The sequence below is a fragment of the Rousettus aegyptiacus genome, unplaced genomic scaffold (assembly GCF_014176215.1).
Source record: "Rousettus aegyptiacus isolate mRouAeg1 unplaced genomic scaffold, mRouAeg1.p scaffold_m13_p_2, whole genome shotgun sequence".
NCBI classification, from domain to species: domain Eukaryota; kingdom Metazoa; phylum Chordata; class Mammalia; order Chiroptera; family Pteropodidae; genus Rousettus; species Rousettus aegyptiacus.
The window spans coordinates 126,883,899-126,899,572 of record NW_023416295.1 but is presented as its reverse complement, the minus strand read 5'-3'; the positions used below and the strand labels follow the sequence as shown (position 1 = coordinate 126,899,572).

Below are 15,674 nucleotides of genomic sequence, written 5' to 3'. Positions count from 1 at the left end.
TTTTTTTGTTTCCATTTCATTTATTTCCACTCTATTTTTGATTATTTCTCTTCTTCTACTGACTTTAAGCTTCATTTGTTCTTCTATTTCTAGTTTTTTAAGATGAAACATTAGGTTGTTTATTTGGGCTTCTTCATATTTTTGGAGAAAGGTCTGTAATGATATGAACCTTCTTCTTATGACCGCTTTCGCTGCGTCACAAAAGTTTTGATGTGTTCTACTATCATTATCATTTGTTTCTATTCATTTCTTGACCTATCTTTATTTCAACTCTGACCAGGTTATTCTTCAGTAGCATGTTGTTCAATCTCCATGTATTTGTGGTTCTTCCTGATTTCTTTTTGCAGCTGATCTCTAGTTTCAAAGCAGTGTGGTCAGAGAATATGGTTGGTATGATTTCAACCCTCTTATATTTGTCGAGGCTATCTCTGTGTCCCAGTATGTGGTCGATTCATGAGAATGTTCCATGTGCACTAGAGAAGAATGTATAAGCAGCTGTTTTGGGATGGAAGGCCCTGTAAATGTCAATTATGTCCACTTGGTCTAATATGTCATTTAAGGATGTTATTTCCTTATTGATTTTCTGTTTGGGTTATCTGTCCCTATCTGACAGTGGGGTATTTAGGTCACCAACTATTGTGTTTTGGTCTGTTTTCCATTTAGTTCAGTTAGTAATTGCTTTGCATATTTTGAGATTTTACGATTGGGAGCATAGATATTAATAAGTGTTTTGTCTTCTTGGTGCCTGATTCTCTTTATCATTACGAAGTGTCCGTCAGTATCTTTCTTTACTTTCTTTTTTTGAAGTCTATTTTGTCTGATATTAGTACCACTACTCCTGCTTTTCTCAGAATGCCATTTGCTTGAAATATCATTTTCCACCCTTTCACTTTGAGTCTGTATTTGTCTTTGGAGTTAATATGTGTCTCCTGAAGGCAGCGTATGGTTGGGTTTTGTTTTTTGATCCATTCTGCAACTCTTTGCCTTTTTATTGGTGAGTTCAATCCATTTACATTTAGAGTGATTGTTGAAATATGAGGTCTTCTTATAGCCATTTTATCTTTTGCTTTCTGGTAGCTCAGTGTTTTCATTGCTCTTTTGTCCTTGTGTTTCTGTTTTCTTTATTTTGGTTTGCTTCTGTGGTTTTTCCCTCTGGTTCTTTTTGTTTTATGTTATATACTTCAGTTCTAAATCTTCCATGTGTGGTTACCATTACAAATATGTAGAGGATAGTTATATATATACCTATACATATGTATATGTATAAGTATAGGAATAGGTATATATATGTATATAATACACACACACACACACACACACACACACACACATAAAATCATCCATTTTCTTCTGCACATGCCTTATCTCCATTCCCCTTTCCGAATTTGGATCTTTGAAATCTCCCCTTTTCAGTCATTGTTATCTCAGTTTGTTTCTATGAATGCTGAATGTTCATTATTATCTTGTTATAACAATTCTCTTCTTATTATTTAAGCTTATAACGCCTTGTTCTTAGTAAGAATTGCACTCCTCTGCTTCTATTTGCCTGATACTCACTTTATTACTAATTTGTTTTTTTTTTTTATTTTATCATTTTGTTTTAGGTGAGCTGACCCCTTTCAGTATTTCCTGTAGTGCAGGTCTTGTAGTGGAGAAGTCCCTCAATTTTTGTATGTTTGGAAAGGTCTTAATTTCTCCTTCCAAAGGAGAGTTTAGCTAAATACATTATTCTAGGCTGGTGGTTTCTATCTCTTAATAGTTTAAATATTCGATTCCATTCCTTTCTGGCTTGTAAGGTTTGCACTAAGTCCAAGGATAATCTAATGGATTTTCCTTTATACGTTACCCCTTTTCTTCTCCCTGGCTGCCCTGGAAATTCTGTCTTTGTCATTGATTTTTTTAATTTTAATGTGTATTGGCGAAGGCCTTTTGGGGTTGAGATCATTAGGTGTTCTATTGACTTCTTGAATTCCAAGCTCCAGCTCATTTCTTAGATTTGGGGAATCTCATCAACTATTTGCCCCAAAATGCTTTCCAGTTCCTGCTCCTTTTCCTTGCTTTTGATAATAAGAAAGAAAGAAAGAAAGAAAGAAAGAAAGAAAGAAAGAAAGAAAGAAAGAAAGAAAGAAAGAAAGAAAGAAAGAAAGAATTAGTCAACCCCTGAGGGACTGTGTCCACAGAGAAAAGAATTACAATCATAATAGCATCAGTTGCAGAAAAAAAAAAATCAGATCGTAAAAACAACAATTTTATGTTCTCTTTACACTGTCAAAAATACTAGAAGTCATCCAATGATTTCTGTTAGAGAACACATTCATATGATCTGCTCAAGCCAGTCTTCCCCAGATATCTGATCATTAGTTTTTAAAATTCTTTATTAAACTAATAGGAGAATCAGTTTATTTGTTTCACTCTACTGATCATATAGTTCATCTGCTGGTCCTGTTAAGGTAGAACTGATTTATATGCACATATTTATATGAAAATAATCACTGCTATTTCCTACTTCATATATACAGGGCCCTTGCTAAACCCAAAGGTGTCACTCTGTTTATTGGGAATGCAGGATCTGGTGTATTTTGCTCAGTATCCTCCACGTTACATAAGTCCAGAGATCGCCCCCACTCTTTCACAATGCACAGCATTGCTAGCTTTTCATAAAGCCCAGTAGCTGGGAACCAAGAATTCTGAACTGGAACCAGAGAATCAGTGCTTACACATACCTGCCTGTGCTGCCTAGTAGCTCCTCTCCCTATCCACAATAAATATTAAAAATTCCACTCTCATAGTATCACGGCAGTCACATTCGCTGTGGAAATGCCTTCGGATCTTTTATAAATGTGGGTCAGTTATTGAGAGAACAGGGCAGGCCCTCAACAGTAGCAAAACCAAGCTTCTACAGGGCAGAGGAAAATAGGCACTGTGGTAAGAAAGGAGAGGAAGCAAGGACACAGGGACGGACAGGCTTGCAGAAATGGAGACCAAGGCACATTCACATGGATCTGGTTTTGCATTTCCTGCTCTGTCTTAGTGGTCTATTTCTCCACACTATCGCCATTATAATTTTGTTCTTATTCTGAAGTGATTTTTTAGTCTTCGTCCCCTCCATTTTTATTTGCATTTTAGAATCAGATTGTTAATCTATACAAAAATAATTTGCTAGGATATTTATGGCTTTTGCTTTAAATCAAATGGGTCAATTTGGGAACAGTTTACATTTTTAGAGTATTGAGACTTCCATTCCATTCATGTGGTATACTCATTTATTTAGTTAATTTTAAATTTATTTAGCTATTTTATGGGTTTTTCTTTCATGTGCATATATGTCTGTGGAAAGAGTTATTGTATATGATTCAATACATTTACTTTCAAGTATTCACTGTTTTGGGGTGCTACTGTAAAGCGAATCATTTAAAATATTTTTCTTCTTGTTTTTCTTTTCTAGTTTATAGACGCAAAATTGATTTTTGTATATTGGCTTTGATCTATGAGCTTCAAGTTGCCTAACAAATTCTCAATTTTTTTCTTAGATTATTTGGGATTTTCTACATAAAAAAAAACTTTATCTCTAAACTCAGTTTTATGTATTCCTTATATTATTTTTTTTCAACGTTTTAAAATTAAATTTATTAAGGTGATATTCCTTAATAAAATTATATAGGTTTCAAGCGTACTATTCAAAAATACATCATGAATATATTGCATTGCGTGTTCACCACAATGCATTCCTTTTAAATTCCTATATCTTTCATTTATTTCTCCTATTTATTTTTCTGTCTAAGGACTCAAACTACTTTTGAAATTCTTTTTATAGTTAGGAAAGGCATGCTCTCAACATAATATGGCCAGACAGTTTTTATACCAAAGAAAATACTATTAGTAAAGTGTCTGACTTCAATATTGACAATCCACTAAAGGATATATAGAGGGAAAAAAAGAAAATATTGTGAAACATATTTTGATTAAGGAAGCAGAGGATGTACTCCATGATAATTCTTTTCTGTTTGGACAGTGTGTGGGATTTGGCAGAAAAAATTTGCCAGTAGGAGTGATTTTTTTTCTGGACTGAAAGATATTTATTGGTTGTGATAAGATAACAGTATTAACGTGGTAGTATGACTAATGTATTGTTTTCCTAGCTTATTCTGTTTTTCACCAAATACACATTATATAGTCTACTGAATTTTTCATTATTTTTCAAGGGCAAGGCAAGATATAGACCAAAAATGTTAGAAGAATGTGAAACCTCAAAGGAATAGTTCTTTTAGTAATAATGAATATTGCTAAATGATGAGTTGGTAATCAAATGAAGGAATATTAACTAGCATCATGCTAGATATTGGTACTCACTTAAAATCATATTTATATGGGCTTTTTTTTTAAATCTGTAAACTATGTATGTGTGTGTGGCTTTCAAAAAATATTTATTGTAGTAATAAGCACACTTAATATAATATCTTTCCTCTTAAAAAATTTTACCCTTACATGAGATCTTTCCTCTTAAAAAGTGTCCATTATTGTAGACCAAAGGTAGAGTGTTTTAAAGCAGATCTCTGGAGCTTCCTCATCTTAACTGAAACCTTATGCCTGTTTATTAACAATTTCCCATCCTCTGGCCTCTAGTAACCACCATTCTAGTGGTTGATTTTATGAATTGGACTATTTTAGATACATCATGTAAGTGGAATCATGAACTACTTGTCCTTTTGTGTCTGACTTATTTCATTTTATTGCATAAAGTCTTTCCGGTCTAGCCACATTTTTTCATTTTGCAAAATTTTCTGCTTTTTAAAGGATAGATAATATTCCACTGTATGTTTATACTAAAGTTTCTTTATCCATCCATCAGTTGATAGACATTTAAATTATTTGCATATCTTAATTATTGTGGAAATGAGAGTGCAGATATCTCTCTTGACAATTTGATTTTAATTCTTTTGAATGAACACCCAGAAGTAGAATCACTGGATCATATGGTAGTTTTATGTTTAATTTTTGAATAACCTGAGTGACTTTTAAATTTCAAAAAAAAATTGTCTATGGCCATGCCACCTTGAACAAGCCTGATCCTGTCTGAGTTTGGAAGTTAAGCAGGGAAGACCAGGTGCTGTAGGTGTAAAAAAAAAATAAAATATAAGAGATTATAAGCTGAGAAGTTCCTAAAAAATTTTTTTAAATAAATAAATAAATAATAAATTTTTTAAAAATTAAGGGAAAAAGTGAGAGTCAACAAAGAATGAGGAAAATATTTCTGGCAGAGAAACAACATATGGAAAAGACTAATCATAAAAATTGAGGGAAAATGTATGTTCAGTTTTCTGGAGCCTGAACTATAGTGGGGTGGGGGAAATAATTACAGGTGATGAACTGTATAAGCCTCTTTTTTTGGAAGAAATGCTCTTGCAATGTATAACTTTTTATATCATAAAAGATACAGTACTTTTATTACAGCTTTTCATATTTTTATTAGAAAATTTTCTGTTTCAAAGATCCTGTATCTAACAGCTTTATTTACTGGATTTCTCTCACTTCAGTTTTTGGCATTAGTTTTCTTATTTTAGTGACATTCTGCATTGGAATTTCAATATATTTGTCTACAACTGGCAGTTTTTGCAATACCAAAATATTTAAATTCCTCAAACTAGTCAATACTTTTTTTCATCATTTTCCCTTTAACTTGATGTATTTTTTAAATTTTATTAACTTATTGAGATAATATTGGTTAATAAAATTACATAGGTTTCAAGTATACAATTTAAATAAGTCATATGTGTTCACCACCCAAAATCAAATCCCCTTCTGTCACCATACATGTGTCCCTCTTTGCTTTTATCTACCTCCTCCCTTCCCCTGCTTTCCTCTGGTAACTACTAAACTGTTGTCAGTGTCCTTAAGTCTCTGTTTGTTTGTCTTGTTCATTTGTTGCTTTCAGTTTTACATCTCACATATGAGTGAAATAATGTTTCTCAAATTTTCCTGTCTGATTTATTTTGCTTAGTATAACTTCATATATTTTTCTGAGAAAAGCTTATAACATTTAAAAGTTTTTCCAAGAAGACATAGAAAGGCCAACAAACATGAGAAGATGCTCAACATCGTCAGCTATTAGGGAAATGCAAATCAAAACCGCAATGAGATGCCATCTCACACCTGTTAAAATAGCTATTATCAACAGGACAAGTAATAACAAATGTTGGAGAAGATGTGGATAAAAAGGTGCCCTCATACACTGCAAATTGGTGCAGTCTCTATGAAAACAGTATGGAGTTTCCTCAAAAAACTAAGAATCTATCTACCTACCATACGATCCAGCAATCCTTCTACTGGATATTTACCCCTAAAGACTTGAAAACCCATATCCAAAAAGATATCTGCACACTGATGTTCATAGCAGCATTATTCACGGTGGCCAGGACATGGAAACAACTGGACTGAAGTGACCTACAATAGACAATTGGCTAAAGAAGCTGTGATGTATATATACAATAGAATATTACTCAGCCATAAAAAGAGATAAAATATTGCCATTTTCGACAATATGGATGGACCTTAATAAAATCATGCTTAGCAAAATAAACTGGACAAAAAAAGTTGAAAATCATGTGATATCATTTATATGTTGGATATACCTAAAAACAACAAACGAACAGGACAAACAAGCAGAGACTCATGGACATGGACAATAAACTAGTGATTACCAGAGGGGAGGGAGGGTGGGAGGAAGAATAAGGGAGTCAAATGAAGTAAAAGGGGTCAAATATGTGGTGACAGAAAGAAATCTATTTATGGGCAGTGAACACCTAATGCAATGTGTGTGTGTGTGTGTGTGTGTGTGTGTGTGTGCGCGCGCACGCCTTACTGTTGAATTGTACACCTGAAACTTACTGGATGTTGTTAACCAATGTCATCATAATAAAAACATTTTTTAAAAATAAAGTTAAAGCTTTCTTTTTGACCAGAGTCACCATTTTCCAGTAATTCGCCAAAATGACCAGCACAAAGGGAAAGAGGAGTGGTACCCACTATATCTTCTCTAAGTCTTTTAGAAAGCATGGAGTTGTTCCTTTGGCTACATATATGTGAATCTATAAGAAAGGTGATATATTGGGTATTGTTCACAAAGGAATGCCCCACAAATGTTACCCTGGCAAAACCGAAAGAATTTACAATGCTATCCAGTATGCTGTTGGTTTGTTGTAAACAAGTTAAGGGCAAGATTCTTGCCAAGAGAATTAATGTACATACTGAGCATATTAAGCACTCCAAGAACTGAGATAGCTTCCTGAAACATGTGAAGGAAAATGATCAAAAAAGGAAGGAATCCAAAGAGAAAGTTACCTGGGTTCAGCTGAAGCGCTAGCCTGCTCCACCCAGAGAAGCACACTTTGTGAGAACTAATGGAAAGGAACCTGAGCTGCTGGAGCCCATTCCCTATGAATTCATGGCACGAGAGAGTGAAAAAAATAAAATAAAAGACCTTAATAAAATAATAATAAAGTTAAATTTTAAAAAGTTTTTCTTATTATTAACTTGATAGATATACAGATATAATTTCTAAGTTTTAATATTTTAGATGTTTTTCCATTATGAGGTTTGTAATTTCCTTTTAAGAAAAAAATTTTTAAGGGCAAGTTAACCATTTTTTCTTTCCTTTACATAGAATCAGTCCTGTTTACTACTAAGGTTACATAAGAGTAAGTTTTTACTAGTTTGTTCTCTCTTCTATTTTTGGTGTTTAAAACAGTACCTGCACCCAAAAAAGCACCCAATATATATTTCTTAAGTGACTCAATAAATAAATCATTTGAAAGCTTTGGATTGAATGAAACAATAGCAACCATTACTGATTTTTTTACTGGTAATGTAAACATTTCTTAACCTATGTATTTCTTTTTTAATATTTCTCATTTGCAAATATACTTCTGTTTTATCTTAGTTTTTTTTTTTTGTATTCTTAATTTAGAGGTGAGGCCAGGATTTAAATTTAAAAAGCTATTAACATTCCTGTTTATGGAAGGAACTTAAAGAAATTTATGAGGAAGATGTCACTAGAGCAGGATAAATGAGACTGTTTTGAATAATCTAACCCGATGATGGAATTTGATGAGTTCATTATATGTGTTCATTTAGCTCCACATTCTCTTACTTCTTGGAAAATATCATGATTTTTTTGATTGTGTTATTGAAGGCTTGTTTGACTTGCTTGTTCCTCAGTGTGTAGATAAAAGGATTCAGCACTGGAGCAATAGAAGTAGTGAGCACTGTCACACCCTTGTTAATAACCACTGATTCCTTCGCTGAAGGTTTGATATAGATGAAGATGCAGCTGCCATAGGTGATTGAAACCACAATCATGTGGGAAGAACAAGTAGAAAAGGCTTTTTTCTTTTGCTGGGCAGAAGGGAATCCTAAAATTGTTTTGATGATGTAAATGTAGGACAGCACTACACACAGAAGTGTCATGAGGAGGGTCACCACAGCACACATTATAACAGTTTGTTCCATGAACCAAGTATCTGAACAAGAGATTTTCAGGAGGGGCGAAGCATCACAGATAAAATGATCAATAGCATTAGAATCACAAAATTCCAGGTTTAGGCCTAGGCTCAGTGGGGGGATTATAATAAATAGACCAGCTACCCAACAACAAAAGACAAGTCTTCTGCAGGCTGTGCGGCTCATGATGGTCACATAATATAAGGGTTTGCAGATGGCCACATAGCGGTCATAGGACATAGCAGCTAAGAGAAAAAATTCAGTTACACCAAAGAGGTCGGTAAAAAATACTTGACTGGCACAGGCATTGTAGTTAATGACCTTGTCACCCGTTGCTATGTTGTACAAGTATCTGGGAATACAAGCAGATGTGAATGAGATCTCCAAGAAGGAGAAATTTTGTAGGAAATAGTACATGGCTGTTTTAAGGTGAGAATCCAGTAAAATGAGGGAGATGATAGTCAGGTTTCCAGTTATGCTCAGCATGTAGGTGATAAAGAGAAAGATAAAAATCAGCACTTGCAGCTGAGGGTCATCTGTCAGTCCCAGAAGAATGAATGTTGTTACTGTGCCATTTCTCATAGTCACCTCCTCTATTATATCTGCATGTAACATTGAGACATTTTATTATAGATTATTTTTAAAAGGATGAAATCAATCACATTCAGGTTTTAAAAATTTATTATTAAAAAATATTTACAATCCATAAGGGCTACTTTTGACTTCTTCGGGTCTGTCTTTTCATAGGTGCAAAATGTCTTGACTTTCAAGAACTCTGTTTGATGTATTTGCTTGGGCATTGTTCCTTTTTTAAGTGTTAATATATGTCAGGCAACTTGAGTTTTCTATGCACATTGTGTAGTTACTTGAAGTCTCTGTTCCAGCTCTATGATTAAAGAATTTTTTTATATTTGTTTATTTCATACAAATGTTTTCTCCCTGAACACCTCAAAATTCTATAAAGTGTGTGTGAGCACACATGCGTGTGTGCACATGCGCGTGCACACACGCACACACACACACACACACACTTTTTAGCTCCATTCTTACAAGACCTCCTTTGAAGGTTTTTTCCGTCCCTAAATAGTTACTTACAATTCATGGGGGTGCAGAATATGGACCGTCTTAATGCATAATATACTTATACTTATGTATAGTATACATTTATGCTTTTATGAAATATGATCAAAAGCTTCAAAGATATTACAGATAATATTTTCTCTGACCTTTTTATCTATCTCTTAGGGATTTCTTCATATCTCTTGACTTTTCACCATACTAAGATTGCCTCTTTATTTTTGTCACTTTCTATGTTTTGAAATACCATCTTCAGGTGATTATTACTAAATCTATATATTTTTGTAATAGCCCTTTCTGATTCTCTGATGCAACCTGACGTATCTATTTGAACATTTCACATGGACATCAAGCCCACTATATCACAAATAAAACTCATAATCTTCTCTATCATTCTTCCTCCTCTTCCTCTTAATCTGTTCCTTTCGATAAACATAATGTAATACATTTATTGAGTGCATTCCATGTGATAGGCATTTTAATAAACATTTCTCATAGAACATCTGTTCTCTGTCTTCAGCTCACTTGAGTAACTTCTATTCTTCCATTGGTTTTCAACTTTACTTTTAAGTCCTTTGGAAAGTTTCCTGCAAGTCTGATGACTATAGTATCTCTAATCCTTGCCACTGTGTTCCCATAGAAAACAAGTTTTTCTACAAGTTATCACTTATGAAAGAATACCAATTTATGGGGATCATGGAATGTATCTTTTCTCACCATACAACTAACACAGCTCCAAACATGTTGTCAACTCTCCAATAAACTCACAATGCAAGATATAAGTGATATATTATTGAATTGTAAACTTGAAACCTATATAATTTTACTAACCAATGTCACTTCAATAAATTAAATAAATTGTTTAAAAAGTGTTTTTAAATAAATTTATCTATATATGTTTTCCAAACACAAAGCTATTTTTCTTTCTATTTGGACTTATAATTCAAAGCACTTGGATATCAACTTTGTTGAATTAAATTTTCTATGTTAGAATCTGTTGTTCGATTTTTTTCTTTTGCTTTCAAATAGGATCAATTTTCCTGCTTTCATTTATTATCTTCATATAGATAAAAGAGAAACTGCCTTCCTTTGCTCTGTCTTCCAGTAAAATTCTGTTGATGCAATTTTGTCACTGAGAGCATCTATCTCTCTATAGGACATTAAATCCAGAGGGCATGAACTTTTTTGATTATGAGTAATAGCTCTTCCCCAGATTGTTTTAAAGTATAGACAGTTGATTACATTAGTAGGGACTCAAATATTTTTATTTTAAAATTAGCATTGCTAAGTTTGAAATTTTCCTAAAATGGTGAATTATGAAGTTTCCTCTGAAGACCCCAATCTATTTGTATGTGGACTCACTTTTATGTGTAATGAGTTGTTCTACTAGGTCAGCTCTGATTATCTAAGTAGACAATATAGTTAGGAACTCAGGGTTACAGTACCCAACATAAGAAAAAGAACTAAAGTAGGCTCATGATTTGCCTAACAGAATACGCTGAAACAATTGGAGATACATTTAATGACTATATTAGACCAAATTGAGATGTAGAGAAAGATTTCTTCTGTCCATTTTCCACCTTCCTATAATCTTTTCTAATATCTCAGGCAATACATGCATCATATCACAGAGAAAATTTACTTAGCCATCTAGTTTTTTTCCTCTAAGTTATCACAGAACACAATAAAACCAGATTTAAAAAATAGATCATAGCGAAATGTGACTAACTGGTTTTTGTTGATTCTACTTTCAAAAGATATGTTTGAAATGAGGACAGGGATCTCTAATGAGGTGATGCAACTTTGGTCAATGTGTCATTCTTTTGGGAGATTAGTAAGTATGTTTACACAATTATGTGAATATATATTTTATTGTTTAATATGAGGTTGATGATATAGGTAATATATTTCTGGATAACTATCCAATTTTAATCCTTTTAAATCCCCATATAGTTTTGTGCACAAAAATCTCCCAGAAAATGACATTTATATATGCAAAGAACTGCATTCTAAAACAGTGACGATATGTGTGCTTTACCAAATATAGAAATTGTCATTTACATTTCCAATTTAAAAATAGATAAAATATGTTTTCCAGAGTATAATAAAACACAAATTACACAAAAGCAAATATAATTAAAATAACAAATTTTATCTCACTTACTGTTATACTGTCAATCATAGTTTCTGTTGGTTGTTTAAAAACATGAACTCTTAAAACTCCTAAAAAAAAAAATTCCTAAATTGAAAATGGTAGGTGGAATATAGATTTTCATATGAACTTCTGGTCATCTTTGCTTATGCATCCACTGTCATATTCGCAACAACTCTAAGATGCATAGACCTCTCAAATGTATCCATCTTCAACCAATAACAGGAATTCCTTGTTGTAGTATTATAAGCCCCTTCCAAAAAAAATCAAATAATAATAATATAATGTGAGGATTGTGGAATGTCAGGAGTCTTCTTCAGTTTTAGGAAAGTTGCTATATGGTCATTCAGGGCTATGAGCACATTTACTATTTCTAGCTTGACAATTTGCTTTATTTAATAAAAATGCAACTAAGTGAAAAAAACAAAGTGTCTCTGGAGACCCTGGAACAAAGCCACTAATGAATCTTCTGAGTAATAAAATTGAGGTAAAAAAATAGCCTAACAATGGCTTTTTTGGAGTCAATGTCCTTCGAAATAGAAGGATGTAGCAGCAGATAAAGGCCAGTAGGAAACAAAAAGAATCTGGTTGCAAAACACAAATTTACTTCCTTTTTACTGTCACATAGTATAAGACATACCACTGTGGGAGAATCATAAAGAAATCACATTTCTCATTTACTGGTTTGTTTTAAGAATAACATTAAATTTGGAAAATTTTATTTAGACAATAAAAGGAAAAAAATGTAAAATCATATCTGTGTCAATATAGTATCAAACTTCCAGATTTTTTTTCTTCAAATGTATCAATATATTTATAGGTACTATTTAAAAATAAATAACATAATTTTTATGACACTGCATATATATGTACACATATATATAATACACGCACATTAATATTCTTAAACTTCCAAACATTTGTCACCTTATTTATGTTCAATATCTTAATGTTCCATCAGGCTTTAAAGTTAATTTACTATAAAGTCATGTCTGTTTAAATTTTCCGTGCTCCTCTGGTCAATTAATTTATGACAAAGGAGCCAAGCATGTACAATGGGAAAAGACAGTCTCTCAGGTGAATGATGTTATGAGAATTGGATTGTCAAATGCAAAAGAACGCATCTGGATCTCTACCTTCCCCCATGTACAAAATGGGTTGAAGACTTGAATGTAAGTCCTGAAATTTAAAACTCTTGGAAGAATATCTTGGAGGTAAGCTCCTTGATATTGGTTTAGGCAATGAATTTTTTTTTTTTTTTTTTGGACTTAACACTAAAAACAGACAAAAAAAACAAAAACAGAAAAAATAAATAAATAAGTGGACTACATCAAAATAAAAAGCTTTTGCACAGCAAAAGAAACATCAACAAAATGAATGGGAGAAAATACTTGCCAATTATGTATTTGATAAGAAGTTAATATTCAAACTATATACGGAACTCACACAACTCAGTAATGAAAAACCCAAACAAATTCAAGTTAAAAATGGGCAGACAAGCTGAATGGACATTTTTCCAAAGATGATATTCAAATAATCAGGGATACAAAAAGGTGTTCAGCATCACTAATCATCAGGGAAACACAAATCAAAATCACAATGAGATATCACCTCACACCTCTTAAAATGGCTATCACAAAAAAGACAAGAAATAACAAGTGTTGGTGGCTATATGGAAAAAAGTTAACCCTGTGCATTGTTGATGGGAATGTAAATTAGTGCAGTTACTATGGAAAACAATATGAGGGTTCCTAAAAAATGTAAAAATAACACTACCATATAATCTAACCATCTCATTCTGAGGTATATATCCAAAGTAAATGATAATAGGATATCAATAAGATATCTGCATTCTTATGTTCATTGTAGAATTATTCACCATAGTCTAGAGATGGAAATAACTTAAGTGACCATCAACACATGAATGGATAAAAAGATGTGATATATATACATACACATATATTATATATATACACATACATACACACACACACATATATCCCACACACAGTGGAATATTATTCAGCCATCAGAAAGAAGGAAATCTCGCCATTTGCAACATGATTGGAACTTGAAGGCATTATGATAAGTGAGATAAGTCAGACAGAAATACAAATACTGCATGATAATACTTTTATGTGGAATCTAAAAATAAAAAAAGTGACACTCAGAAACAGAGAGTAGAAAAGTGGTTGCCAGGAACTAGTGGACTTGGGGGTGGCAAATTAGAAAGAGGTTGGTACAAGAGTACAAACTTTCAGCTATAAGAGAATAATGTCTGAAGTTCTAAGGGATAATATGGTGACTATAGCGATAACACTGTACTGTATAATTGAAACTTGCTAACAGGGTAGAACTCAAGTGTTCTCATCACTGTACATAGTGATAATGTGCTAATTAACTAGATGAGAGGAATCCTTTTATTAGATACATGTATATATAATGATGTACATTTTAAATATCTTACAATTTTACTTTTCAATTATAACTCAATAAAGCAAAAAATAATAATGTAAAATGAAAAAGCAATTGCTCTTGAAGTATGTTATCATCAGTTAACTGATGCTTAACATAAAGTTAGTTTTACATCCATTTTTGTTGGAGGAGGTTTGAGAGGATGTGGCTACTGGTTGACAGCAAACTAAACTTGGGCAATCAGAGGCTCCTCATCCTCCACCTCCATCCCTGGAATGTACATTCTGCCCACCTTTCCTACAGTGGGAGTCATTTTCCAAGACACAGCCTTGAGAAAGCAATGTGTTGTTGAGACCATCTGGATGGCGCATATGCCTGAACTCAGATAAGGCCGCTATGTAAACTTTTAAGATTCTGGTGGGCAGGTGTAGAAATCTGCTCCTCTTGAGGCCCCCCAAGATGAACTTCGTATATAAATCTCCTTGCTTATTAAACCTGTCATTTACCAATCTGGAAGGGTCTGCCTCTTTCTTAGGTCCCTCCTTTCCCTCCGTGGTTGGGGACCTGTTTCAAATTTTGTCCTGGAAGCTCCTGAGATTGGAAACCACCAAATTTTTATAATAAAAAAATTCAAAACAGGACATTTTTCATAAAAAGAATTTTGCATGCTTGTTATAATAATTGTCAAAACTGTATTTTCTTGGTCAAAATGATATTATTTTTGCTTTCTAGTGAATAAATGATAAAGTTATATAGTCTTTCCCTAATATTTATGAATATTTTTGTTCAACATATTTTTCATCTCATGTTATTTTAAATAGCATTTTTTCAAATTTAAAAATTTTATTGAGATATAATTGAAATATAACATTATGTTAGTTTCAGATGTACAACATAATGATTTGATACTTGTATTTACTGAATTGTGAAATTATTATCATAGTAGTTTAGTTAATATTCGTTATCACATATAGTTATATATTTTTTTCTTGTGATGAAAATTTTAAGATCTACTCTCTTAGCAACTTTAAAATGTACTATAGAATATTATTAACATAGTCACCATGCTGTGCATTACATTCTCAGGACAGACTTATTTTATAACTTGAGATTTGTACCTTTTGACTCCCTTAACCCATCACCTACTCCTCGTACTCAGCTTCTGGAAAACTGTTCTTTGTATCTATGAGTTCAGTTTCCTTGTTGGTTGGTTTGTTTTAGATTCCACATATAAGTGAAATCACATAGTACTTATCTTTCTCTGACTTTTTCACTTCGCCTAATGCCATTGAGGTTCATCTGCGCTGTTGCAAATAGCAAGAGTTCTTTCTTTTATATGGCTGAAATATTCCATTGTAAATATGTATGTGTCTATCATCTATCTATCTAGTTATATGTGTATAAAACATTTTCTTTATCCATTCTTCCATTGCTGCACACATAGCTTGTTGCCATGTCTTGGCTATTACAAATAATACTGCAGTGAATATGGGGTTCCATAAATCTTTTCAAATTAGTTTTTGTTTCCTTCAAA

The 15,674-nt window shown here is 32.8% G+C and overlaps 1 protein-coding gene and 1 pseudogene across 1 annotated transcript; one reads left to right on the top strand and one right to left on the bottom strand.

Moving 5' to 3' along the window:
- Positions 1 to 6,984: 6,984 nt before the first annotated feature.
- On the top strand, positions 6,985 to 8,025 carry LOC107505819 (annotated as a pseudogene).
- Positions 8,026 to 8,142: 117 nt separating this feature from the next.
- On the bottom strand, positions 8,143 to 9,078 carry LOC107505828 (olfactory receptor 6C2-like). The gene has a single exon (XM_016136184.2). It carries the CDS (start codon positions 9,076 to 9,078, stop codon positions 8,143 to 8,145), a length of 936 nt encoding a protein of 311 aa, XP_015991670.1.
- Positions 9,079 to 15,674: the final 6,596 nt, after the last annotated feature.

What these genes read in the sequence shown, in the direction of transcription:
- LOC107505828 (XM_016136184.2), bottom strand. Translation starts at nt 9,078, where the DNA reads ATGAGAAATGGCACAGTAACAACATTCATTCTTCTGGGACTGACAGAT.